Source organism: Mustela nivalis (genome assembly GCF_964662115.1).
Source record: "Mustela nivalis genome assembly, chromosome: 1".
Taxonomy (NCBI): Eukaryota; Metazoa; Chordata; class Mammalia; order Carnivora; family Mustelidae; genus Mustela; species Mustela nivalis.
Window position 1 is genome coordinate 155,779,520 of NC_139020.1, and position 27,925 is coordinate 155,807,444.

The window sequence follows — 27,925 nt, forward strand, 5'->3', positions numbered from 1 at the left end:
ACTTATCTGTGGTAGCTTCTGATCACTTCAGAATTTTTAAAAATTAATTTTCTTTTTTTAGTGTTCCAAGATTCATTGTTTATGCAACACACCCAGAGATCCATACAATACATGGCCTCCTAAATACCACCTAACAGGCTCATCTAACCCCCAATTCTCTTCCCCTCCAAAACCCTCAGTGTGTTTCTCAAAGTCCACAGTCTCTCATGGCTCATTTACTCCTCCAATTTCCCCCAATTCACTTTTCTATTCTTTCTCCTAATGTCCACTGTGTTATTCCTTATGCTGCATGAATAAGTGAAACCATATGATCATTGACTCTCTCTGCTTGACTTATTTCACTCAGCATAATCACCTGCAGTCCTGTCCATGTTGATACAAAAGTTGAGTATTCATCCTTTCTGATGGAGGCATAATACTCCATTGTATATATGGACCATATCTTCTTTATCTATTTGTCTGTTGAAGGGCATCTTGGCTCTTTCCAGAGTTTGGCCACTGTGGCCACTGCTGCTATGAATAGTGGGTACAAATGGCCCTTATTTTCACTACATCTGTATCTTTGAGGTAAATAGGCAGTACTGCAATTGCAGAGTCATTGGGTAGCTCTATTTGTCATTTCTTAAGGAATCTCCACACTGTTTTCCAAAGTGGCTGCACCAACGTGCATTGCAAACAACAGTGTAAGAGTATTCCCCTTTCTCCACATCCTTTCCAATACATGTTGTATCCTGTCTCATTAATTTTGACCATTCTAACTGGTATAAAGTGGTATTGAAATGTAGTTTTGATTTGAATCTCTCTGATGGCTAATGATTATGAACATTTTTTCATGTGTCTGTTAGACATTTGTAGGTCTTCTTTGGAGAAGTGTCTGTTCATGTCTTCTGCCCATTTTTTGACATGATTATCTGTTTTTTGGGGGTGAGTTTGAGGAGTTCTTTATAGATCTTGGATAATCAGCCCTTTGTCTGTAGTGTCATTTGAGAATATCTTCTCCCATTCTGTGGGTTGCCTCTTTGTTTTGTAGAGTGTTTCCTTTGTTGTGCAGAAGCTTCTGATCTTGATAAAGTACCAAAAATTCATTTTCACTTTTGTTTCCTTTTCCTTTGGAGACATATCTCGAAAGAAGTTGCTGTGGCTGATATCGAAGAGGTTACTGCTTATGTTCTCTTCTAGGATTTTGATAGATCCCTGCCTCATGTTGATGTCTTTTATCCATTTAGAGGTTATGTTTGTGTATGGTGTAAGAGAATGGTTGAGTTTCATTCTTCTCTACATAGCTGCCAAATTTTCCCAGCAGAATTTATTAAAGATACTCTATTTTTTCCACTGGATATCTTCACCTGATTTGTTGAAGATTAGTTGACCATTGAGTTGCAGGTCCATATCTTGGCTCTCTACTCTGTTCCACTGGTCTATGTGTCTGTTTTTGTGCTGTATTATGCTGTCTTGGTGATCACAGCTTTGTAATAAAGCTTCAAGTCAGGCAACGTGATGCTCCCAGTTTTGTGTTTCTTTTTTAACTTTTCCTTAGCAATTCAGGGTCTCTTCTGATTCCATACAAATTTTTTTTTTTATTTTTTTTTCCTGCACTTTGAAAAGTTCCAGTGGAATTTTGAGCAGGATGGCATTGAAACTATAGATTGCTCTAGGTAGTATAGAGATTTTAACAATGTTTATTCTTTGGATCCATAAGCATGGAATGCTTTTCCATATTTTTGTGTCTTTTTCAATTTCTTTCATGAATGTTCTTAGCTCCTCAAGTACAGAATCTTCACCTCTTTGGTTAAGTTTATTCCCAGGTATCTTATGGTTCTTGGTGCTATGGTAAATAGAATTGATTCTCTAATTTCACTTTCTAAAGTTACATTGTTAGTGTATAAGAAACAACTGATTTTTGTGCATTGATTTATCTAGCTACATTACTGAATTGCTGTATGAGTTCTAATAATCTGGTGGTCCAGTTTTTGGTTTTTCCACATAAAGCATTATGTCTTCTGCAAAAAGGAAGACTTTGACTTCTTCTTTGCCAATTGAATACCTTTTATTTCTTTTTGTTTTCTGGTTGCTGTTGCTAGGACTTCTAGTACTAAGTTGAACAACCGTGGCAAGAGTGGGCATCTTTGTAGTGTTCCTCATCTCAAAGTGAAGACTGTCAACTTTTCCCCATTGAGAATGATATTCACTGTGATTTTTTCATAGATAGATTATATGAAGTTGAGGAATGTTCCCTCCATCCCTACACTTTGAAGAATTCTAATCAGGAACGGATGCTGTATTTTGTCAAACACCTTTCCTGCATTAATTGAGAGGACCATGTGGTTCTTCTCTCTTCTCTTATTGATTTGTTCTATCACATTGATTGATTGATTGTCAATTTCTTCCTGTTTTCACTACATCTGTATCTTTGAAGGCAAATATCCAATAGTGCAGTAGATACAGCAGAACACATCAACAAACCTAGAATCTGGTTCTTTGAAAGAATTAATAAGATTGATAAACCACTGGCCAAAATAATCCAAAAGAAAAGAGAGAGGACTCATATTTATAAAATTATGAATGAAAGGATAGAGATCACCACTAATGCCAAGGAAATAGAAGCAATTGTCAGAAATTATTATCAATAGTTATATGCCAATAAGTTAAGCAACCTAACAGAAGTGGATGCATTCCTGGAAACCTATAATCTTCTAAGCCTGAAACAGGAATAAATTGACAACCTGAATAGAGAAATATCTAGAAACAAGATTGAAGCAATGATCAAAAACTTCCCAAGAAACAAGAGCCCAGGACCTGACGGACTCCCTGGAAAATTCTACCAAATATTCAAAGAGGAAATAGTACCTATTCTCCTGAAGGTGTTTCAAGAAATAGAAACAGAAGGAAAACTTTCAGACACTTTCTATTAAACCAACATTACCCTGATCCCCAAACCAGGCAAAGACCCCATCAAAAAGGAGATTTCCAGACCAATATCCCTGATGAATATGGATGCCAAGATCCTCTACAAGATCCCAGCTAATAGGATCCAACAGCACATTAAAAAGATTATCCACTGTGACCAGGTGGGATTTATCCCTGGGATGCAAGGGCGGTCCAACATTCACAAATCAGTCAATGTGATAGAACAAATCAATAAGAGAAGAGAGAAAAACCACAAGGTCCTCTCAGTTGATTCAGAAAAAGCATTGGACAAAATACAGCATCTGTTCCTGATTAGAACTCTTCAAAGTATAGGGATGGAAGGAACATTCCTCAACTTCATAAAATCTATCTATAAAAAATCCACAATGAATATTATTCTCAATGGGGAAAAGCTGACAGCATTCCCTTTGAGATCAGGAACATGGCAAGGACTCCCACTCTCGCCACTGTTGTTCAACATAGTACTAGACGTCCTAGGAAGAGCAACCAGTCAACAAAACTAAATAGAAGTTATTCAAATTGGCAAAGAAGAATTCAAACTGTCTTTGAGATGACATGATACTTTATATGGAAAACTCAAAAGACTCCAGCCCCAAGCTACTAGAAGTTATACAGTATTCACTAATGTAGCAGGATACAAAAATCAATTCAGAGAAGTCAGTTGTTTCTTATACACTAACAAGAAAATATAGAAAAGGAAATGAGAGAATTGATTCCATTTACTATAGGGCCAAGAACCATAAGATACCTGGGAACAAACCTAACCAAAGAGGAAAAGGATCTGTACTTGAGAAACTACAGAACACTCATGAAAGAAATTGAAGAAGACATAAAAAGATGGAAAAACATTCCATCCACACTCATGGATCAGAAGAATAAACATTGTGAAAACGTCTATACTGCCCAGAGCAATCTATACTTTCAATCTCATCCTGATCAAAACTCCATCTGCATTTTTCAAAGTTCTGGAATAAACAATCCTAAAATTTGTATGGAACCTGAAAAAGGCCCCAAATTGCTAAGGAAATGTTGAAAAAGAAAAGCAAAACTGGGGGCATCACATTACCTGATTTCAAGCTTTACTACAAAGCTGTGATCCCCAAGAAAGCCTGGTACTGGCACAAAAACAGACACATAGATCAGTGGAACAGAGTCGAGAGCTCAGATATAGACCCACAACTCTATGGTCAAATAATTATCAACAATGCAGGAAAAAATATCCAGTGGAAAAAAGACAGTCTCTTCAATAAATGGCGCTTTGAATATTGGACATCTATGTATAGGAGAATGAAACTCGACCATTCTCTTATACCATACCCAAAGATAAACTCGAAATGGATAAAAGACCTCAACACGAGGCAGGAATCTAACAAAATCCTATAGGAGAACATAGGCAGTAACCTCTTCGACATTGGCCACAGCAATTTATTTCAAGACATGTCTCTGAGGGCAAAGGAAATAAAAGCAAAAATGAACATTTTGGGACTTCATTAAGATCAAAAGCTTCTGCACAGCAAAGGAAACGGTCTATAAAACAAAGAGGCAACCCCCAGAATGGGAGAAGATATTTGCAAATGGCACTCCAGAGAAAGGGCTGATGTCCAAGATCTATAGAGAACTCTTCAAACTCAACCCCCGCCAAAAGACAAAATTACTTCCAAAAATGGACAAAAGACATGAACAAAAGAAGACATGTCTTTCTCCAAAGAAGACATATGAGTGGCTAACAGACACATGCAAAAATGTTCATCGTCATTAGCCATCAGGGAGATTCAAATCAAAATCACATTCACATACCAACTTACATCAGTTAGAATGGCCAATATTAATGAGACAAGAAACAACAAGTGTTGGAGAGGATGTGGAGAAAGGGGGATACTCTTACCCTGTTGGTGGAATGCAAGTTGGTGCAGACGCTTTGGAAAACAGTGTGGAGATTCCTCAAAAAAATTAAAAACAGAGCTACCTTATGACCCTGCAATTGCACTACTGGGCTTTTTCCCCAAAGATACAGATGTCGTGAAAAGAAGGGCCATCTGTACCCCAGGGTTCAAGACAGCAATGACCAGAATCGCTAAACTGTGGAAAGCACCAAGATGTCCTTCAATGGATGAATATATAAAGAAGACATGGTCTATATATACAATGGACTATTATGACTCCATCAGAAAGCATTAATACTCAACATTTGTATCAATGTGGACTGGACTGGAGGCAATTATGCTGAGTGATATAGGTCAAGCAGAGAGAGTCAATGATCACATGGTTTCACTTGTTTGTGGAACATAAAGAATAACACAGAGGACATTGGGTGAATCAGTGGAAAAGTGAGTTGGGGGAAATTGGAGGGAGAGAGGAACCATGAGAGACTGTGGACCCTGAGAAACAAACTGAATGTTTGGAGGGGAGGGAGATGTGGGGTTGGGTGAGCCTGGTGGCAGGTATTAAGGAGGCCACGTATTGCATGGAGCACTGGGTGTGGTGCATAAACAGTGAATCTTTGGACATTGAAAAAATAAAATAAAATTATAAATAAATAAATAAATAAATAAATAAAAACATAGGATGTCAGGAGTGCTAGAGATATGTCACATTCTAGAAGGAAATTCTGTCTTGTTTTTCCTGGCTCAGATGCTGTAAAGCCAGACCCATGTTCATTAATAAGATACTTGTGTGCATGATTAGCTTGGGATGATAAAGCAAAAAGTTAAACAGAAATGACTATGTTAGACAAGATGAATGTGTAGACTGCATTAGGGAGGCCCAGTCTGCTCCAGTCAGAGAGGTGTTTGAGCAGCAACTGTTCCAATAGGCAGGGATGTATCTCCCTGTGTACACCTCCCCTAGAACCCATGTTATCCTGGGTTGTATCCTTAAACCCCAATCACACTGTCATGTGTAGTTGTCAGTCCTTCTAGCCATCAAGGAGTGCTACTCTTTCTACCCCATTAGCTGGTCTATAGGAAATTTGAAACAGGTCCAACCCCCATGTCACCCCTTACCCAAATCAATGCGTTTCCACACTTGGTCTACAGAGCATAGGCACATGAGAATTATGTAGAGGAACAGGTACAAGTTTTTATGATAAGTTCTGGAAAAGACACATGGATTCTGGGTAGAAAACTGGGAGAGGGGAGGGGACAAACTTAGGCAGGAGTCCTGCCACATCCAAATCTGGAGGAAAATGGGACATGAGCCCTTCCATCAACTGCCCTTTGAGGACTGTGACCACAGGGATTGAACCACAACTTTAAACCACCGACCTTTGAGGAAAAGTGCAGGGCAGGAAATGGGGAGGGGATGCTGTATCTGTGGTCACCCAGTTAGCTCCAGGATTGCAAAGGTCAGGGCTAGATCTTCATTTCCCATCTAAACAAGGCCCATGCATGGTCCAGCCTGAGAGGAAGATGGGCATTGGTGAATTTCAAGAGAGCTATTCTCTGTGGCCAGGCATTTGCCTCTTAGGTCCCAAGGAATCTGATACAACCATGAAGGAAGATATGGTCAATGGCCCAGAGGGTTTTGGTCTAACCAACCCAGGATGGAGATGAGGGGTCCTACTTGTGAGGCTGTTTCTCGTTAAGGTGTACCTCTGGTGGAGGTGTACCGCTACCACAGTGGTAGGACTGCTAGGAGTAGAGACCCATGAAAACACTCCCTTAAAGGTAGCCTGGCAGGCCATGGTCCTGGGCCCTCAGCTCTAAGTTGGTGGGCTTTGACATGGCCAGCCCCTGGGCATGTGACTTGAGAAGCAGTAGTGTCTCCAAGCCCAGTGATATTTATGGGGTTGACCTCAGTGTCAGAGCCTGGCTGGGGAGCCATTATACATGTAACACACAAAAGTATGAATTGACAATGTTATCCATAAAGTTTCTGGTCAACAGACTTAACAATATTTAAGTTTCGAGGGAGTTAAAATGTGGATGCGTGTATTTTCTTTTTACTGTCAGGGTCACTGTCCCTAACCCTGGCATTATTCAAGGATCAAATGTATATGCAGAACTGTTTCTCATCATGTCCATCATTTCTAAGCTATCCAAGCCACCATCATTTCTCATCTGGAATACTGCAATGGCCTCTTAATCTCCCTGCTTCTACTCTCACCCACCTTCAGACTGTTCTCAACAGAGCAGCCAGAGCAAATTTTTAAAATGTTATGTCATCGATGGAAACTTCCATGTGTAGTTTTTTCCAGAATGACCAGGGATTATAAGCAAGAAATCCACAGAATTTGTAGAACAAGTTTCTTGGCTACTTTTGTGTCTAATAGCTAATAAACTTTAGATATGTGGCAAGAAAAGAAAAAGGTAACATCATGTCACTCCTCGGTTCCATAACACTCCAATGCTTTTCCTGACACATCCAAAGCCCTTATGGTCTATAAAATCTGAAATGTGCCCTCCATCTCCCTCCTGATTCAAGGACTGTGCTCCTGATGTTCCCTCTGTTAGGAAAACTCTTTCCCCAGATGTATTTATTTATCATTGCATCCCCTGACCTGAAAGTATGCCTTAAGAGGCAGCGAGTTCATTTTCTTCGATACCTCATCAGCAGTGTCTAAAACAGTGACGTACCAGGCACCCCATAGTGCCGTCTTTATATGCTACCGGTAAATAGGAATTGATTCTGGCTTTGCGGCTGAAAGGCGCGGCATATATGGAAGGAAAGACGACTTTCCTGGAGCAAGGAATGTGACTTCAGGAAGCCTCTCTAATGGAGAGAGGGAGTTGGCCGCCGAGCTGATGGCTTCTTCTGACCCGCCTAACCGGGTCTCCTCCCCAGGCTCCACCCCTAGAGCCCTCTAGAGTCAATTGGCTGAACTCTCTGACCCTTTCATCCTCGCAGCCAATGACAGGGCAGAAACTATGAGGGAGGCGGGGCCAGGGATCCCGCGAAGCTGGCCGACTCCTGAGGGGTGGAATGCTTCAACCTCCAGGGCACAGAGATTCCGAAACCTCCAGAGGCCTAGAAGGGCCCGAGGGTAAAGTTGAGAGTGGGGAGTCAGTGACACAGTTCCGTCTCCGCTGTGTTCCGAGGAGTGAGTCAGGACCTTTGGATGAAGGGTATGGGGCAGCCTGGCGTCGGGGTTCGGTCTGTGTTTTGGGAGAGGGTTGGTGACACTTGCCGGGACAGAAGCCTCCTTCTGCGCAGCCGCCACGGCGACGGGGGGGGGGGGAGGTCTCTCTAGGGGTAGTCGAGGGCCCTCGTTGGGCGCTGTCTCTAGTCTGGGGTCGTAGCAGCTCTCTCTGATAGGGCTGACAGTGGTTATAGAATTTTGCCGTCCCCGCCCCTAGCCAGCAGGCCGCCCTGGTAATAGCGGTCTAGCGCCCAGCCAGGCTCCAAGGACTCCACAACCCCAGCTTGAATCGGATCACCAGTCCAGTCCCCGTTGTGTTCCCAGTGAGCAACCGAGTTTTGCAGGAGATTACTCTTTCATTCATTCAGTACTTACTGAGCACCTACCACTGACTGCAGCGGTCCTGGGGGTGACAGTATGTACAAAGCAAACATGTCTTCTGTAGGGAAGAAATGGAACAAGCTTGAAGGGCTAGAAGCCGAGTCTGAAAATCTGGAGAGGGTGAAAACACAAAACAGATTTTGAGGGCTAGTAATCCTAAGAAACAGGTAATCATTAAAAATAAGCAAAGAAACAAGAAAACATTCACCTTTTACCCTCCCTTTAAAGACTTAGTTTTTCCTCTCTAATGACACTTGACTCAACAAAGTTTCCTTCTCGTCTCCCTGCTGCAAACTTTGGCTGGAAAGCAGGATTGCAGTTGGAATGCATTTTGCAGTTAGAGAAGGATATGGAGAATTTGATATCAAACAACAGGTGAAAAGGAGCAGGTGTCGTTGGATGGAATGAAGGTTACCTTCAGACACAAGATTTGTCTCTTACCAGCCATTCGAACTTTGGCATGTCATTCAGTCTCTGGGAGCTGCATTTCCTCATCTTCAGAATGGGAATGATCATCCTTGCTTTTCATAGTTCTATAGGAAAGGAAGTTACCCAGGGAAGGGACACCACCCTGAGTGTCTGCTTGGAGTTGAGCTCTCAGAGAACGCAATCTTCTCTCTTCTGTTTACAGTGATAGCACACTCCCTTAGGAACATCCTCATCAAAACCAAGGAAGAGATCAGGCAAGATTTGTGCTGGGCAGATTCTTTGGAGTGAGGCTGTGCTGGCCATGTGAGACCTATACTGTGAAATTAGTTATCAGGGGACAGGAATCCTGCTGACTAGAGGAAGGACCATGGCTGAATGGGAGCATTTCTGAATGGCTTTTTATTGAGGATGAGAGAACCTGAGAAGTGGGAGTGAGCCCTCTGGACCTTGAGGAGTACAGTTTGGGGGTGGGAGGAAAGGTGATATAGTTGAACTCAAATTTGGGTGACAGGAGACTTGAATTTGAGTTGCCTCTTTCTTCTAAGGTTGTTTCCCCATCACTACATTTTGACAGAAGACACTGGGACATCTGGGTGATTCCTTCCAACCCTGACATTCTGAGAATCTGAGTTAGATTAAGTCAATCTAGAATTGGCTGGAATATCTAGAATAGCCCCTGGGTAGCGCTATTGAGACAACATTGTCAAGACTGTATATATACTGTCATGGTCTTCAGATAATATGCAGGACAAAAGGATGAACAAGTGGAGAAGGGATGGTGGTGGTCATGTGTGAAGGGTGCAGTTCTTATCATCTGTACACCCAAATAGAATTAGAATCTTGAACTTGTTTAATGTTTCAAATCATACAACATTTACTGAACCCTCTTTGTGCTAGGTACTTTGTGGAATTCCACCCATGAATACCATGGCCCTCACATGTACTTGTGAGGAGGAATGACACAGACATATACCCCGTTCTAGTAGAAGGCAACCCTAGTTTATAGTACAGATTTGTTACGGTGTGTATGTGTGTGTGTTTTCTTTTTTTTTAAGTACAGAAATTTCTGTGTGGTCAAGTCTATCTGCTTTTGTTATGATGTCAGACTTTGCTTTATGCTTAAGGCATAGGCTTTTTGCTTCCTGAAATCAAGTAGTCCCCAGATATTTTCCTCCAGTTCTTTTTTTTTTTTCTTTCAATTTTTGTATTTCATTCATCTCTCTTTCTGGAATTTTTCAGGTATTCCCTCTTACTCGTCACTCTGTTGCACCTTATCAGTAACCAAGGACCGTGTGACTACTGCTATCAGAAACTGGAATAGGTAGGGGCGCCTGGGTGGCTCAGTGGGTTAAAGCCTCTGCCTTCGGCTCAGGTCATGATCTCAGGGTCCTGGGATCTGGCCCTTGAAAAAAAATCTTAAAAAAAAAAAAAAAGAAAGAAACCAGAATAGGTGATGCTGGTGAGTTAAAGGAATACAACCTCCAAGGTAAAACCTCTTTCTCTCTCTTTCTGGGAATAGGACTGTGCCCTTTGGGAGTTTCTCACACCTGAAGGGAATGGTGGTCCTAAGATCAGAACACTCACCCATCAGTCTCAGGGATTTGTAGGTCAGAGATCTGTTGGGTCTCATTTGTTCTCTTCCATTTGCCAGTTGTCTCTGAGATTATGCCTTTATTCACAGTTGCTTGGATATCCCTAGTGTCCTGCTGGCCTCGTGATCTCATCTGTACCTCCTTTTACTTCTCCAGCCAAGAGTTCTCCTTCTTTCCTAGTGCCTGGGAATTCTTCCAGGCTTTCTGAGGGAATTTCCCATTCAATCAGGCAGAGGACAAATCATTAGGTTTCCTTTTGACCAACGACTCCTCAGACTGGCCCTCCCTGATCTTCTGGTAAGTCTTGCTTCCCTCTCAGTTTCCCCAGAATCACCTTAAGGGCTTCCTCATGGCATATCCTTGTGCATTTCTCTTTTTCCCTTCCTGCTCTTCTAACCAAAGCCTCTACCTCAGTGAGTTAATATATTTGCACAACTCCCTTTGTCCCTTGTCTTATTCTCAGATTTGCTTTCCTGACATATTTTTCCTCTTCTCACCTAAAGTGTTTTCCTACATCTTCATCTTTCTTAGTGACATTACAATTGTTGATATTCAGACCTGGATCCGATAACCTTGAATTCTTTCTTTCAATCATCCTCTGTATCCAGTCTAATACAAGTTTATGCTTTCCTGGAAATTGCTGGATTTCATAATTTTCTTCCCTATCATTTGTTTTTTCATTTCTCATTCATTTGTTCATTCATTCAGCAAACACTTTTCAGACACCTAGAGAGTGGCAGACCACTTAAAGGTCACCCATCCTGCATTCCTAAAGTTGTCTCCCAACTCACTTCCCTTCCTCCATTCTTTTTTTTTTTTTTTTTTTTTTTTTTTAAATCACTCTAATCCATCTGGGCTAATCTTCCTAAATAATTTTAAAAAATGTTTAATTGAAGTATAGTTGATATACAGTATTATCCCCTAAAGAGTTCCTAATTCCACTTTTAGGTAGGATGGTATGAAATATATGTCCAGACTGGACTATTTTCATGAGTTAAGGGGACCACAATTAATAATGATGCTGGAATGATGCTGGAAATTGTATTCTTGACAAATGAGAGTGAGAGAGGAGAACAGCAAGGTAGAAAAAAGAATATGGGGGGGGGGAAGAAGATGAAGATGGTTAATACTTGTTACCCATTGACCATCAAATTATACCATATGTGCCCTATAATTTCAGTGTTCTGGCTTATATAGCTTCATGCAACTTAATTCTTTCATCTGTTCACTAAGAAAAATTTTTTTGGTGCCTACTGTGTGCTTGGAACTGTGCTAGATGCTGGGAATACAAAGGTAAACAAAAAGGACAAAATCCCCACCATCATGAAGCTACGTGGTAGTAGTAATTTCCCACTTATTTCTGAGTACCCTGCCTTCCCCTCCCCCACAAGCTTCTTTTTGAGAAAACCGTGTTCTTGACAAGTGAGAAATTCTTTTTAGTGTCTCTTGTATGGCAAGTCTACTAGAAACTAACTCCCTCAGCTTTTGTGTATCTGAAACGTCTTAATTTCTCTTTCATTCTTGAGAGAGAGTATTGACAGATATAGAATTCATAGTTAACATTTTTTTCTTTCAAGACTTTAAATATGCCATGTCACTGCTTTCTAGCCTTCATGGCTTTTGAACGTAAATCAGCTTTTAATTTTATGGAGGATTCTTTGTATGGAAGGGTTAGTTCTCTCTTATTGCTTTCCAGGTTCCTTCTTTGTCTTTGGGTTTCAACGAGTTGACTATAATGTGTCTTGGTGTAAATCTTTTTGAGTTTATCCTCGTTGGAATTCATTGATCTTCTTGGATGTGCTTATTCCTGTGTTCCCTCAGATTTGAGAACTCTGGGACATTACTTCTTTAAATATTTTTTCTGCCCCTTTCTATCTCTCTTCCTCTTTAGAACTCCTAAGATGAGAATGATGGTAAGTTTGATGATGTCCCTCAGACGCTGTTCCTTTTTTATTCATTGTTTTCCCCCCTCTTCTTCATACTGGATAATTTCAAGTTCACTAATCCTTTCTTCTGTGTTCTCAAATCTGATGTTGAACCTCCTTAGTAATTTTTTTATTGTAGTTATTGTACTTGTCAGCTTGAGAATTTCTTTGGTTAATTTTTAAAATTTTATGTCTTTATTGATCTTCTCATTTTTTTCATACATTGTGTTCTTGATTTCCTTTAGTTCTTTGTCCAAGGTTTCCTTTAAATCATTGTATGTATTTAAGAGAGTTGACTTAACATCTTTGATGAATAATTCTAATATCTGGTCTTCCTAGAGAATGCTTTCTTCCAAATTCTTTTACTTTTCCTGTAAATCAGCTATATATGCCTGTTTCTTTGTATGTTTTACATTTTTTAAAAAAGATTTTATTTATTTATTTATTTGACAGATCAGAAGTAGACAGAGAGGCAGGCAGAGAGAGAGAGTGGGGGAAGCAGGCTCCCTGCTGAGCAGAGAGCCTGATGTGGGGCTTGATCCCAGGACCTTGGGATCATGACCTGAGCCGAAGGCAGAGGCTTTAACCCACTGAGCCACCCAGGCGCCCCTGTTTGACACTTTTTTATTCAAAATTGGACATTTTGAGTGTTATGGTAATTCTGAAAATGTAATTGTCTCACTCCTCAGTTGTTGCTAAGTCTTGTTTGTGGAGGGTTGGAGCCATCCATCTGTGGCTTTTCCAAACTCTCTTTCCTTTCTCTCTCTCTCTCTCTCTTTTTTTTTTTTTTTGCAAAGTATGTATTCTTTGTTGTATGTAGACATTAAAAATTTCTGTTCTGTTATCTCTGTGGTCAGCCAATGGCCAAAGATTTTCTTAGATGTCTGAGTCCCAAAAGAGGGGAAAGAGTAATGTCTCTTTCAATTCCCTGAAGCTGCCTCAGCCAGTGGGGGTTAAAAACTGTGGCTGCCAGCGTATTTGCTGGCCCCTCAGTGATCAAAATGAGCATCAGCACTCAGACCACACAGTACTCATATACAGAAGGCAAGACCTTATTGCCTGTCCTGGCTCAGAAAGCTGCACCAGGAATAAGGCAAGCATTCCCCACTGCCTCCTACCACTAATACGTCATGAAAGGATGAAATTATTGATGTTTACAGCCTCTTCATCACGTTCTTTCCTGGATGTTGCAAATGTTTGACTGGACTCCAGAGTTCCAGAACATTTGATTTGGGTGATTCTGCCAGTTCAACAGTTGTTTAGGTGGATGGGTGGATCTTTGGAGCTTTAGCTCTACCATCTTCTGTCTATATGTAGGTTTTTATTTATCTTGAGTAAATACCTAAGAGCGAGATGGGAAGTATATGTTTAATTTTTAAGAAACTGCCAACTGGGGACACCTGGGTGGCTCAGTTGGTTAAGCTGCTGCCTTAGGCTCATGTCCTGATCCCAGGGTCCTGGGATTGAGATCTGCATCGGGCTTCTTGCTCAGAGAGGAGACTGCTTCTCTCTCTGCCTCTGCCTGACACTCTGCCTGCTTGTGCTCTCTCTCTGTCTCTCTGACAAATAAATAAATAAATAAATAAAATCTTTAACAACAACAAAAAAGAAACTACCAACTGCTGTCCAAAATGGTTTCCAAAGTACTGTTTTAAACAACCCCACCAGCAGTATATGAGTTCAGTTGCTCTACATATTTACTAATAATTGATATGGTCAGACTTTTGTTTAATTTTAGTTTTGGGTTTTTTTTTTTTTTTACATTTTGTTTTTAAATTCAGTTTAGTTCGCATATACTGACTGTATTATTAGTTTCAGGGGTAGGCTTTAGTGATTCATCAGTTGCATATAACACCCAGGGCTCATTCCATCAAGGGCCCTCCTTAATATCCATCACCCAGTGACCCCATCCCCCACCCGCTTCCCTCCAGCAACCCTCAGTTTGTTTCCTAGAGTTAAGAGTCTCTTATGGTTTGCCTATCTCTTTGTTTTTATCTTATTTTATTTTTTTCTGTCCTTTCCATATGTTCTTCTATTTTGTTTCTTAAATTCCGTATATGACTTAAGAAACAAAGCAGAGGTTTGTAAGGGAAGGAAGGGGCAGTGTTGGGGGATGGGGAAGTGGGTGATGGACATTAAGGAGGACATGTGATGTAATGAGCACTGGGTATTATATAAGATTGATGAATCACTAAACTCTACACATGAAACTAATACTACACTATATGTTAATTAATTGATTTTAAATAAAAAGTCCACATATGAGTGAAATCATATATTTGTCTTTCTCTGACTGCCTTACTACATTTAGTCTAATACTCTAGTTCAATCCACATTATTGCAGATGGCAAGATTTCATTCTTTTGGATGGTTGAGTAATATTATTGTGTGTTTGTGTGTACACATATGTATCCTATATCTTCATTACCCAATCATCTATCAATGAACATTTGTACTCTTTCCATATTTTGGCAATTGTGGCATTTCCAGGCATTCCCGGCTGTCTGGCTTCTGTGAAGGGTTGGCGTTCCGCCCTCAGCGAGCCAGGCATCCCCAGCTGCCCAGCTTCATGGTCGTATATCGTCCTTCTCCCCAAAGACCTGTTGCCAGCGTATGTTTTTCTTAAGGCTATATCTAAATGTGCTTGGCAACTAGTAAAATACTCCAGGGGCTATAGTTTAAGTAACAAATTGTTCCGAGGGGCATTAGCGTTTTCCATTTCTTCTTGTTTCAGTTTTGTAGTTTATATGTTTCTTGGAATTTATCTGTTTTTTCCAGGTTACCTAATTTGTTGGCATATAATTGTTCATAGTATTTTATTGTCATTATATTTCTTTGCTGTTGGTTGTGATCTCTCCTCTTTCATTCATGATTTTATTTATTTGGGTCCTTCCTCTTTTCTTTTTGATAAGTCTGGCTACAGGTTTATCAATCTTATTAATTCTTTCAAAGAACCCAGTTCCTAGTTTCACTGATCTGTTCTACTGTTCTTTTGATTTCTATGTTCTTGATTTCTGCTCTAGTCCTCATTACTTCTCTTCTTCTGCTGTATTTAGGCTTTATTTGCTGTTCTTTCTCCAGCTCCTTTAGGTTTAAGGTTAGATTGTGTATTTGAGACCTTTCCTTCTTCTTGAGGAATGACTGGATTAGTATAGACTTTCCTTTCAGGACCAACTTTGCTGCATTTCAAGTGTTCTTTGTTTTCATTTTCATTTGTTTCCATGAATTTAAAAAAAATTCTTCTTTAATGTCCTGGTCAACCCATTCATTTTTCAGTAGGATGTTCTTTAACATCCATGTATTTGCAGTCCTTCCAAAGTTTTTCTTGTGGCTGACTTCACATTATAGCATTGTGATTTGAAAATATGCCTGGTATGCTCTCAATATTTTTTATCAGTTGAGGCCTGATTTGTGACCCAGTATGTGATCCCTTCTGGAGAACATTCAATATGCATTTGAGAAGAATGTATATTCTTCTGCTTTAGAATGAAATACCCTGAATATATATGTTAAGCCCATCTGGTACATTGCATTACTCAAAGCCCTTGTTTCCTTGCTGTAATTCTGCTTAGGTGATCGGTCCATTGCTGTGAGTGGTGTGTTAAAGTTCCCTACTATTAGTGTATTATTATCACTCAGTTTCTTTAGTTTTGTTATTTTTTTTAAGCAATGATTTTGTAATTTTATTAGCTTTTAAAAATTTTTTTATTTTATTTTTTCGGTGTTCCAAGATTCATTGTTTTTGCACCACACCCAGTGCTCCATGCAATACGTGCCCTCCTTAATACCCACCACCAGGCTCACCCACCCTTCTCCCCTCCCAAACCCTCAGTTTGTTTCTCAGAGTCCACAGTCTCTCATGATTTGTCTCCCCCTCCGATTTCCCGCAACTCACTTCTCCTTTCCTTCTCTCAGTGTCCTCTGTGTTATTCCTTATACTCCACAAGCAGTGAAACTGTATGATCATTGACTCTCTCTGCTTAACTTATTTCACTTAGCATAATCTCCTCCAGTCTTGTCCATGTTGATACAAAAGTTGGGTATTCATTCTTTCTGATGGAGGCACAATACTGCATTGTATATATGGACCATATCTTCTTTATCCATTTGTCTGTGGAAGGGCATCTTGGCTCTTTCCATAGTTTGGCGATTGTGGCCATTGTTGCTATGAACATTGGGGTATGGGTTGCCCTTCTTTCCACGACATCTGTATCTTTGGGGTTAATACCCAGTAGTGCAATTTCAGGGTCATTAGGGTAACTCTATTTTTCATTTCTTTTTTTTTTTTTTTTTAAAGATTTTATTTATTTATTTGACAGAGATCACAAGTAGGCAGAAAGTCAGGCAGAGAGAGAGGAGGAAGCAGGCTCCCTGCTGAGCAGAGATCCCGATGTGGGGCTTGATCCCAGGACTCTGGGATCATGACCTGAGCCGAAGGCAGAGGCTTAACCCACTGAGCCATCCAGGCTCCCCTATTTTTCATTTCTTAAGGAATCCCCACACTGTTCTCCAAAGTGGCTGCACCAACTTGCATTCCACCAACAGTGTTAGAGGGTTCCCCTTCCTCCACATCTTCTTCAACACTTGTTGTTTACTGTCTTGTTGATTTTGGCCATTCTAACTGCTGTAAGGTGCTTTCTCAATGTGATTTTGATTTGAATCTCCATGGTGGCTAATGATGATGAACATTTTTTTCATGTGTTTGTTAGCCATTTGTACTTCTTCTTCTTCTTCTTTTTAAGATTTTGTTTATTTACCTGACAGACAGAAATCACAGGTAGGCGGAGAGGCAGGCAGAGAGAGAGAGAGGAGGAAGCAGGCTCCTTGCTGAGCAGAGAGCCCGATGCAGGGCTTGATCCCAGGACCCTGGGATCATGACCTGAGCGGAAGGCAGAGGCTTTAACCCACTGAGCCACCCAGGCACCTCTGTATTTCTTCTTTGGAGAAGTATCTGTTTATGTCTTCTGCCCATTTTTGGATGTGATTATCTGTTTTTGGGGGGGTTGAGTTTGAGGAGTTCTTTATAGATCTTGGATATCAGCCCTTTGTCTGTAGTGTCATTTGAGAATATCTTCTCCCATTCCGTGGGTTGCCTCTTTGTATTGTTGACTGTTTCCTTTGCTGTGCAGAAGCTTTTGATCTTGATGAAGTCCCACAAGTTCACTTTTGCATTTATTTCCTTTGCCTTTAGAGACATGTCTTGAAAGAAGTTGCTGTGGCCGTGTTGAAGACTGAACCCAAGTTCTAAACTAACACTCATACTTGGGTGTTGAGATGAGTTCTGGGAAACTGTGTTTGGCCCCTTGATCTCTGCCGCTACAGTGATGCTATTCTGCCAAGTCTCTTCCCATTCTCCCACTTTTCTATCTTCTTTTCTTCAGACTGATTGAGGAATTGAAGGAGCTGTATAATGGACTGGAATTAGAAAATGAAGATATTTACATGGCAACCACCTTTGGGGACTTCATCCAACTATTAGTGAGAAAGCTATGAGGGGGTGATGAAGACAACAAATGCATCATTGACTGTGTGAGTCTTCCTCCACATGGGCTTGGCATTACAGACCCCTCAGACACCCACATCTGTGGATCCACAGTGGCACATGGGGGGGGGGCGCTGGACATTAGGAAGCCAGGGCACCTAAGAGCCTACCTTCAATGTCCCAGGCTCTCCCTGAGGATGAGCCTGAGGATGCCAGTATAGTTAGGTAAATACAACAGAAGAGACAAAGGTGTCCTCGGTGGAGGGTACAGTGAGATAGAAGATGAGAGGGTATAAAAGTGAAGGTGCTGATCAGATCGGAACAGCAAACTGGCAAAGCTAACAGATGGTCCTGGGCAGGCTCTGTACGGCATTTACCTGGAGTGGCCTGGACGAGAGGCGGGATAGGGCTACTTGATGCAGAAGCCAGCAAAGGAAGGATGGGGCCTGTTCTGTCTGCTGGCACTTGCCCAGCTTCACACTGACTGCTGGAATCTCATACTTTCCTGTCTTTTTTTTTTTTTTTTTTTTCCTTAAAGCAGGGCAGAAGGGATTCTTTCCCCTTAGTTCCATCAAAAATCATAGGGAAGGACTTCGGGTTGCTCCAGCTTTAGAGAATGGGGTGGGAGTGAGGCCTGGAGAAGAGAGAGCTCCCCTAGACCCAAGTGGTCCCAAGGGGGGAGGAGCAGCCACCCCCAAGGAAGTGCGGTAATGTTTCCAGAAGGGGCTGCTGGGCAGATGAGCTAAGCAATGTTGAAAAGACTGGTGAACAGGCTGGTTTTAGGAACCTGGCTTTTCTGCTCTGGGTCCTGGGGAAGTTGTCAGGCATACAGCCTGGTCATGATGTGGTCCAAATGTGCTTGTCATCTGGTTGGGAGAGAGACCCTGTCTTGGCTTTTCAGTGAGAATGCCGTGTTTGTTTGTTTGTTTGTTTGTTTTTTGTTTTGTTTTGTTTTGTTTCTATTCCAGAGTCCAGACCCACCAGGACAGCCCCCAGCACAGGGGACAAGAGAGGGGGGGCCTATATGGTTTTGAAATAGAACAGAGATGGTGGGATTTAGGGAGGGGCACCCAGCCTGCCATGACTCAAGTTAGTTTCAAGACCCCTTGAAGAGTCCATCAATTATAGGAAGCCATTGGCTTCCAAGAGCCTCCAGGTTAGGCAGAAGCAAAATGTGCAAGCCCAGGCTTATGGTGCTGAACCTTCTGGTCCTGAAGCAGGGACTCCCACCGCAGAATGTGCTGGCCCAGAGTTTTTTCCTTGAGGCTCTCTGCTGCCATCTAGTGGCATGTGCCTCAATAGCACCGCTAGCTGCACCACAGTGAGGGATTGATTGTTGGTCCCTGCACAGCTGTGAAGAAAATCCTGTACTGCTGGGACAGCATCTTGAGGCCAGGCCTGAGAGCTGCTAATAACCCGGTCCCTGCCTCATGTAGTCTCCCAGTCCCCATGGTGGAGGGGTGCTCATTGCTGGCCCAGGAGGGGGCAGTCCCTCGTTCAATGAGGAAAAAAGGACCCGGGTAGATATTATGGAGTACAGAATGCATTTTAGGGGTAAGTTGGGAGGAAAGAGCCAGAAAGGAGTGCTAGAGAAAGTCACCAGACAGTCCCCAAGAACCACTGAGGGACAAAAGCAAGACTCTCAGGAGCCTGGAGAGCCAGTGTCCCAGCTGCCAGAGTGGGACCACCAAGAGCTGGTGGGAGAGTCTGTGGGAAGTTGTCATCTTGTGTTCAGACACTTCCTTAAGTCCACAGCCGGGAATGTGGTGGTGGCCCATGCTGCTGTTAGGGATCCAGGGGTGCCAGGCTGAGCCTGCCTGGCATCGCATCCTTGCCCTTCCTCACGTCCATCCTGCAGACCTGTGGGGTGGTGGAGATTGCTTTCCCTGCTTTCTCCACTGGCACGTTCTGGGGACAGGACTCTGGGAGGTAGAGCTGCAGCTTAACAAAGTGGACAATAGACAGTCCCACTCTGCTCTCCTTGAAGAGCCTCCCAAAAGGGAGTCACACTAGGGACTTGTGACTTATGACATGACCACATCACATGTGTGTGACATTGTCTGGCAGAGTTGGAGTGATTTGGGGCTGTTCAAGGGAAAGGATGATTATGAGAAGTAGTAATATACAACAGACTTCATGGGATGGTGCCCCCATAGTGGGAGGCCCTCCAGAGATTGTAGTGGGGGCGCCTACTCAGAATGGAAAGGGTGCAAGGGAATTCTTGGGGGTCAGGAGATCCTGGAGGGGGCTCTCATGTCCTGGCAATGTTTTCTCAGTAGCCCAACAGGAGTCTCTGGGTCAGAAGCCTGGGAGGGGCAGTAGTTACAACTGTGTGGTCCATCTCACCAATGATAACATCTGTCAAGTGAGGTTCCTGGAGGATGCGAAGCAACAAGGCCCTAAGTGGCTCAAAGTCTGCTTGTTTAGACTATTTTTAAAATAGCTGGATACATAAACGTATATCCAGCAAGTGTCTGAGCTGACAGGTCTCACCCTGTGAATAAGATGTGAACAACCTAGGGGCCAATACACAGAGTCTATCTTTGGCTTATGTGTAATATAGATTTATACCTTAGACACATGTTTTTCTAGTTGATGAAACCCTAGTCCTTGAAATGCCATAACATGGTGTTTTCCTTATCTGGTCTAGAATAGTTCTGAAAGAGTGATTTACACCTTTGTTATTCTTACCTAGAGAATTACCTGGTATATACTGTCTCTGAGGTAACAGTGTGGCTCTGCCACTAGATTGCTTGTGTCTGTTTGGTCCAGTTTCTCTCAGCAGCCTTGTGCCACATGCTGACTGTGTGGCTGGTGGGTGCAGGAGGTCCTGGACGGAGCAGGAGACCAAACACTGTCCCAGCTCTCAGGAGAGGCAAACAGTACTGGAGTACTTGTCTAAGTGGGTATCTGTGATAGTCAGGCGAGGTTTGAAGAAAGACGGAGGGTGCTAGGAGGACACTGCAGGGAGATATGATTGATGTGGGGTGAAGGTTGGCTTCCCGGAGAGTGTGAGTGTGTAGTTAGGGTTGAGGATGTGCCACAGCTATGTGCAGAGAGGAGCAGCTCATCAGGCTTTGGTCCCAGACTTTGGGCCAGAGCTCCCCCATGTACAAGATGAGAGCTGCTCTAGATCTGTGGTCTCCACCTTCCCCTCTCCACCCTGCCCCTTGGGCACGCTGCTCCCTGAGCTCCCTTACATCAGGGAAGGGGGCAGAGTCCTAATCCCCAGGCTGCCCTAGCAACATACCCACCAGAAACATGGGAGGGCAGCTGGCTGTCGGAGTGCTCCCATTTAAGAAGGGCTGTGTAGATGACCTTCCCTTGAATCTCTCCAGTCATCCCCCTGCCCCACCCTTCCCACAGATGCCATCCTTGGGGACATACTCTACCAGACTGGCTGGTGCTTGAAGCCAGACATACTTTCTCCTGGTCAAGGCTGTCTAGAGACAGAGAGGGTGGCCTTTGGAATGGTGACCTCCTTATTAGAGAGGCAGAGGGACTATTTTGCAGGATCATTTGTAAGCATCATTATGAAGTAGTAAATCCATCAATATTTTAGGAAGGAAGAAAGGAAAAGAGAGGGGAGAGGGCCAGAAGGGCACCATTCTTACACTCAGCTGGCCAAGGAGACCTTACTGTTCCATCTCACGGATGGGGAAACTGAGGTCAGCACATCAGAATGTGGCAGAGCTGGGAGAGCAGGGCAGAGCCCCTGACTCACTGAAGAAGGGCCTTAAAAGAACAGGCCAGGCTGCTCCAGGCCTGAGCCTATCTCCCTCCTCTCTGCACCCCACCCCGCCTTGGCCAGGTTGGCGGACCTCATGGAACAGCATCAGGAGGAGCTGGCCATCATTGAGGCTCTGGATGCAGGTGCTGTCTGCACATTGGCCCTGAAGAACCATGTGGGCATGTCCGTCCAGACCTTCTGCTACTTTGCTGGCTGGTGTGACAAGATTCAGGTGAGGCTGAGGTTCCTGCCCACCAAGTGAGTTCACACAGGCAGGCTGGGCCCAGCAGGAAACTCCGGGGGCAGTGCATTGGCCTGCCTGCAGTATAACAAATGACCACAGCTGACTGGCTTAAAAGAACCCTGTTGATCAGCTCCCACTTCTGCAGATGGACTTCAGGCTGGGTTCCATGCCGGGGTTTCCCAAGGACAGCGTCAAGGTGTGTCCAGGCTGGGCTTTGGCTGGAGGCTCTGGGGAGCCCCTGCCTGTGGCCCATTCAGGCGTTGGTGGAGTTCAGCTCCTGCTGATGCAGGACTGAGGCCCAGGTCCTTGCTGACTGCCAGTGGGGCGCCGTCAGCCACTGCAGGCCTTGCTCTGGCCCTTGCCCCAGTCCTCCATCCCCTTGCTGTTTTCAGGCTTGGCATCCGTTTGCCATGAACTGGAGAAAACTTTGCCTTTGTGGGGGCTCCTGAGGTGGTGCTCGGGACACCTGCATCATCTCTTCCTAAGGTCAACTGCCATTCTGCATCTTTGCAAAGGAGTAGCTCACCATCTCCCAGATCCCAGGGATCAGAGTGGGACCATGGGACCCATTTTCAGAGATTTGCCCACTACAGGCAGTGATGGGACCCCCACCACCGAGGCATTCATGGGTCTGTGCCATATTTGGGGCTCATGCCTTCTGTCCTCTCCATGGGGTGGAGGGGTGCAGGTGTGATGGAAGGCCCACCTTCTGCTCCTCCTGCTGCTGCATCACTGCTGGCAGGAGCTGCCCCACCCCGGGCCCTCCTGGGCTAGCGCACCCTCCAGAGGCAACTTGGCCTCTCACTCCCCTTTTCTCTGCCCCAATGTCCATGCCAGAGATCTTAGCTATACCAGGACCAGCTTCCCACCTGAGGACTTTGCCAGGCTCTGTGCAGCAGGCACCTTGTGCCTGTTGGCTGCTCACTCCACCTGTGTCTGGAGTCTCAGATGCCCCTGTCATACATAATCTGGAAAGTTTGGGTCTCTACCTGTCTGGTTCATGGGGGCTTCAGGACACAGACAAAACTCTTGATTTCTGAACTCCAGACACAGTCTGGCTGCTCACTGAGGAAACAGTGGAGCTCCCTCCCAGTGACCACCCCCTCCCCCGCCGCCCACTCCGTGCTTCTTCCAGGGCTCCACCATCCCTATCAACCATGCCAGACCAAATTGCAACCTGACCTTGAGCAGAAAGGAGCCTATTGGGTGAGTCATAGCAGAGGGTGAATTTCTCCACACACTGGGTGCTTTTCATAGGGAATGTTGTGTGGCCACTCATCCCGTTTCTGCATATCTATCCTACGTCTGTTTATTCGACAGTCACTACATACTGGGCAGTTCAGGTGCTGGAGATACAGTGATGACCAGAGCCGATGAGAATGCCTATCCTCAGGGGACTTACATTCTAGCAAATGAAACAGCTTTCATTCCCAAAGTACCTGCTCTGTGCCAGGCACTGTTGTAATGACTTTGTAAGTGTAATTTTACTTAATCCCATCAATAACCCTCCAACAGTCAGGCTTGTAGAGGGTGCACCTGAAAAATTTTATCTGGAAAGATTATAATGATGACTGTGCATCAAAACAAAGAACCAAGGAACAGGAACAACATAATAGAGAAATAGGCAAAGGATAGGAACTGGCACTCCAAGGGAGAAAGTCAAGTGTCCACTGCACACAGAACAGGCTAGGGATGGGGGAATGATTTACACCCAGCAGTGAGGCCCAATAGCCTAGGGAGAGAGAAGTCCCCTCACACTGCTTGGGGACGGCGGAGGGGCTCTACCCTATGAAAGGCAGCTTGCCATTGACTCTTCAGTCCCCAGATGCACCCCCGCCACACGGCATGGCTGTGAGGCTCACTGACAGGCGCACCGGGAGACCAGCCAGAGAGCTCTCCCAGCAGCTCTGCTGGGGCCGCTACAGCAGAACCCGACACAGCCCCCACTGAGCTCTGCTGCGTCCTTACCGGGCATGGTGTGCCGCTCTGCGAAGGTGTGGGGCAGAGCTAGGGGGACCCCAAGGAGCAAGCCTGAGAGAAACTTGTGTGAGGAAAGCACACCGAGGAATGTCCTCTAAAATCATCTAAGATGGGTGAGAGCCCCAGTGTGGTCAGCACCTAGCCAGCCTTCCCACATGCTCTGTGCCCCCTACAGTATGGGGACACCATGACCCACCAGCAGGGACCTCACATCCCCATGGATGGTGGTCAGAGCCACTTGGCTTCCTGGGGTATTTCAGAAGGAGAAGGGTTTCAAATGTCTCTTGGATCAACAGAAATGAGCACAGATGGACATACCAGGTCCTGAAGGACAAGACTGCTGGTGAGGGAGGCTCCTGTCAGGAGAGTGGGCTGTGGACACAGTAAATCCCCTCCTGTAGCCCACAGAGAGGGGCAAGGCTGGGGGGAGACAGCACAGACTCCAGGGCAGGGGGCCCACCTGGCCTTTCCCCCAGAGGACACAAGACGGAGGGAGTACTCCAGGACAGCTCCCCACAACAAAGAACTCCCCAGCCAAGATGTCAGAGTGTGGAGCGAGAGTCCTGCAGAGCCGGAGTGCTTGGAGCCCCTTCCTCTGGCGCAGGCTATGGCAGGGGCCCAGGGCCCGGGTGAACACTGGCGCCAGGCACATGAGTCTGTGAGGTCACTGATCTTACAGGTGCCTCTCAGGCTGTCTGTCCTGTCAGACTGAGGAAGACGCTGATGGTGAGCCTCCCAGAGAGATGGGGGAGCAGGAGGTTTTCCCTATATCGGCAGGTGTATGAGTCTGCTAGGGCCGTCATAACAAAGTACCAAAACCAGGAGGCTCAAAGAGCAAGCATTTACTGTCTCGGCGTTCTGGGGCTGGAAGCTCTAGATACAGGTGTCAGAAGGTTGGTTTCTTCTGAGGGTGTGAGGATCTGCTCCAGCCCTCTCTCCTAGCTTCTGGGCTTTATCAGCAATCTTTGGTGTCTCTCTATCTCTGCCCTCATGCTCAATCGTGTTCTCCTGCAAGTCTCTCTTTACATGACCTTGTTTTTATAAAGGCATCAGTCATTTTGGGTTAGGTACCCCCCCCATTTGAGTAAGACCTTATCTTAACTAATTATATCTGGAACAACCTTAATTCCTGGAGTTAGGATTTCAACACGTAAATTTTGGGGAGTACCGATCAGCCACGACAGTGGGACTTCCCTCGTGTCTTTTTTTCTTCGGAGCCTTCACAACCCTGATGACCTCACCCCCTTCCCTGGGAACACTCGCTGTGCTTCCTCCACTGTCTCATGCTGCTGGGTGTACTGGGGGTGGGAGTGGTTCTCCCAAACCCTCAGTGCACCCATTGCTCCCAAGAAAAGTGCTGGTCCTGTTGGTCCTGCCCTTAGCATTCATCCACACTCTTCCCCTCGCCTGGGCTTAGCTAAGATGTCATCTTTTTGGGAAACGTTCTGATGGTGATGATGATCATGAATATGATGACGAAGAAAACAAGTCATGTAGCCTGTGCGGAGCTCTTGTGTGGACAGGCTCAGTAATTGTCTGACACTGATGAAGATAGAGCTCCGCATCTTACAGGATTTAGGGGAAGGCAGGGCCACATGCTTGCTAGGACCACACGTGTCATCATTACGCCCCCCAGGACTGTGGGGCCTCCCCTTGGTGGAGACACTGCTGGTACTGATGGCACCATCTCTTAATGCACAGCAGGCAAGTCTTATCAGGACTCCCAGGCTGACTGCTTCCGTCTCTCCAGGGGACTCACCCTGGCTTCAAGCCTAGGAAGACCCTCACCCGCTTCCTCCTGGCCCACCATGTGATCCGACCCCTCTCCCATACCCTCTCAGACTGCCTGTGTGATCCTTCGCCTTCTCCCAGGCCCTGCTTGCCATCACCTCCCCCATTGCCTGGTGTCACACCCTACTCAGCTGTCCCTAGGCAGGTCTCACAGCTCCCGTCAGAAACTTCCCTGCCATCATGCCCTGCTGGGAAGAGGGGCTACTGCCAGATTGAACATACTGCCCCATCAGGGACTGGAAAGCCAGGCACGAGCTATCTCTCAGGGGACCTTTCGCTTCATATCAGGAAGCCTGGAGTGGAGTGGAGTGTTGTGGAGTGGAGTGAGCAGGGCAGAGCCGAGTGGGTGTCGGCTTGAGAGAGAGGACACCACTGGCAGGTGCACTCTGGCCCCCTGGCTGTGTGGAGAGACAGAGTCCCTCTTCTTTTGTATGGCAGGGTCTGTGGCATCATCATCCCCTGGAACTACCCCTGATGCTGCTCTCCTGGAAGACGGCTGCCTGCCTGGCCCCGGAAACACAGTGGTGATTGAGCCTGGTCAGGTGGGTGTGGGCATGTTCTGGGCAGGGCCTGTGGGCCGTAGAGGGTATTGGTAAGCACCCTATAAAGGAGACAAGTGCCCACCAGGGACTGGTTTCTCCTCAAGGAAGGAGGGGTACTGCTGATGAGGGCTGGCCTTCTGTGGGCCCCATTCACAGTCAGAGGCAGCAGGGACCAGTGGGGCTGTAGGCAGGGTCTGTTCTTTCAATGGTAGGATGACTGAGTCAGGTTAGCCAACCCTGAACCTATAGCTGCTTGGTGAGCAGTCAGGGATTTCTCCACAGGTGCCAGCACTCTGGGTTTGGGGCAGCAGAAACCGTGTTTAGAAACCCTTGTCCAGGCCTCATGCTCTGAGACTGAAGCCCAGCCCCTCATAGAGAAGCTATAGAGGTAGGACCTTGGGGTCACTCAGACAGTCTGGAAGGGCCTGAGCAGGGTCCCCCTGGGAGGAGGACACCCCCTGAATGAGCCTCAGCTGCACTGGCAGCCCCTCCCCTGCCTGCCCCCAGTGGTGTTAGGAACCGAAGGCGAGATGCTCCATCACGGGGCACTGGACAGTGTGCCCCGGAGGTCTCTTGCTCCCCTGGCTGCTTTGGAGCAATTTGGTTCCCAAAGTCTTATAATTTAAAAACCAACAATAACAACAGTTGAGATTTACAGTATTCACACTGAGTCAGGAACTCCTGAAGCTTTTTAATATACAACAAATTATGCTAAAAATGTGCATGTGTTTGCCTACTGAGCATCACAGCAACCCTCTGAGTTCACCCAGGAAACCACCTGACACTTGACCCGGATTTTACCCCACTGCTTAGCATAGCCCCAGAATCTAGATCAAGCTCTTTGAGATTTTCTACTGTGCTACCCAACTATTTTTAAAAGTGCAGTCTTGATTTTCTGGATTGTGACCTAATAAACCATGCTGACAGATTTTGTTCTCAAATAGCACAGGAAAGTAATTTTTTTCATATAATGACATCTTTTATTTATTTTTGGTGACATTTTATGTTTTGATGGTTATGAAAGCAAGTAATCACAATAGAATATACAGAAAATTATACAATAAAGGTCACTTTTAAAAGATGTTTTATTTATTTACTTGACAGGGACACAGTAAGAGAGGGAACACAAGCAGGGGAAGTGGGAGAGGGAGAAGCAGGCTCCCCACTGTCCGTTTTAATGCTTCCATTCAGAAGCAGCCCCAATTAGCATCTTGATGTATATCCTTAAACTTTCACTGCTTGTGTTCACTCCTTTGGGCATTTATGTTAATTTCTCATTTGCTTCTTTAAACAGAAATGAGAAACATTTTCATAATGATTAAGAATTGCTTAATTGGGAATCTCTTTCTCTGTGAAATTATGTAAAGGATTGTCTATTTCCATATCTTCTGTACTGGGAGAATGGTTCAAGGGCCCACTGTGTATAATATCCAAATACCATTGTATTAGGATGTTTGACCAAATTCAAAACTATAAAGAAATAATAATAAAGTGACGACTTGTCGGGGGTCCCTCCAGCTCCAGGCCACGGGAGCAGTGACCAGAGGCACCAGGCGAGCTCCGAGCTGTTCTGTTGTAAACCAGTTAACTTCTGCAACTCCTGTCCCCAAAACATGCCATTTCTCTCTGCCTTCTGCTGGTTCAGACTCTTGTCTGAATACAGGGATCCAAACCACAGATGGCAGGCAGCAGCAAGTGGGAGACTCTCGGGCAAGGAGTGGACCACAGGGAGGGGGGTGGAGACAGTCTGCACTGGGAGTCAGGGCCTTAGTCCTGCCTCTGGTACTGACATGTGTGATGATCTTGGGCAAATCCTCTAGGGCC

The 27,925-nt window shown here is 44.9% G+C and overlaps 1 protein-coding gene across 1 annotated transcript; it reads left to right on the forward strand.

Annotated features, from left to right (window-relative positions):
• The first annotated feature begins 7,816 nt into the window (after nt 1–7,816).
• Nucleotides 7,817–27,681, forward strand: LOC309872478 (cytosolic 10-formyltetrahydrofolate dehydrogenase-like). The gene is made up of 4 exons (XM_082746712.1): nt 7,817–7,991; nt 21,626–21,776; nt 22,924–22,994; nt 25,998–27,681. Exons 1-4 carry the CDS (start codon nt 7,849–7,851, stop codon nt 26,032–26,034), a joined length of 402 nt encoding a protein of 133 aa, XP_082602838.1. The 5' UTR covers nt 7,817–7,848; the 3' UTR covers nt 26,035–27,681.
• The last annotated feature ends 244 nt before the right edge of the window (nt 27,682–27,925 follow it).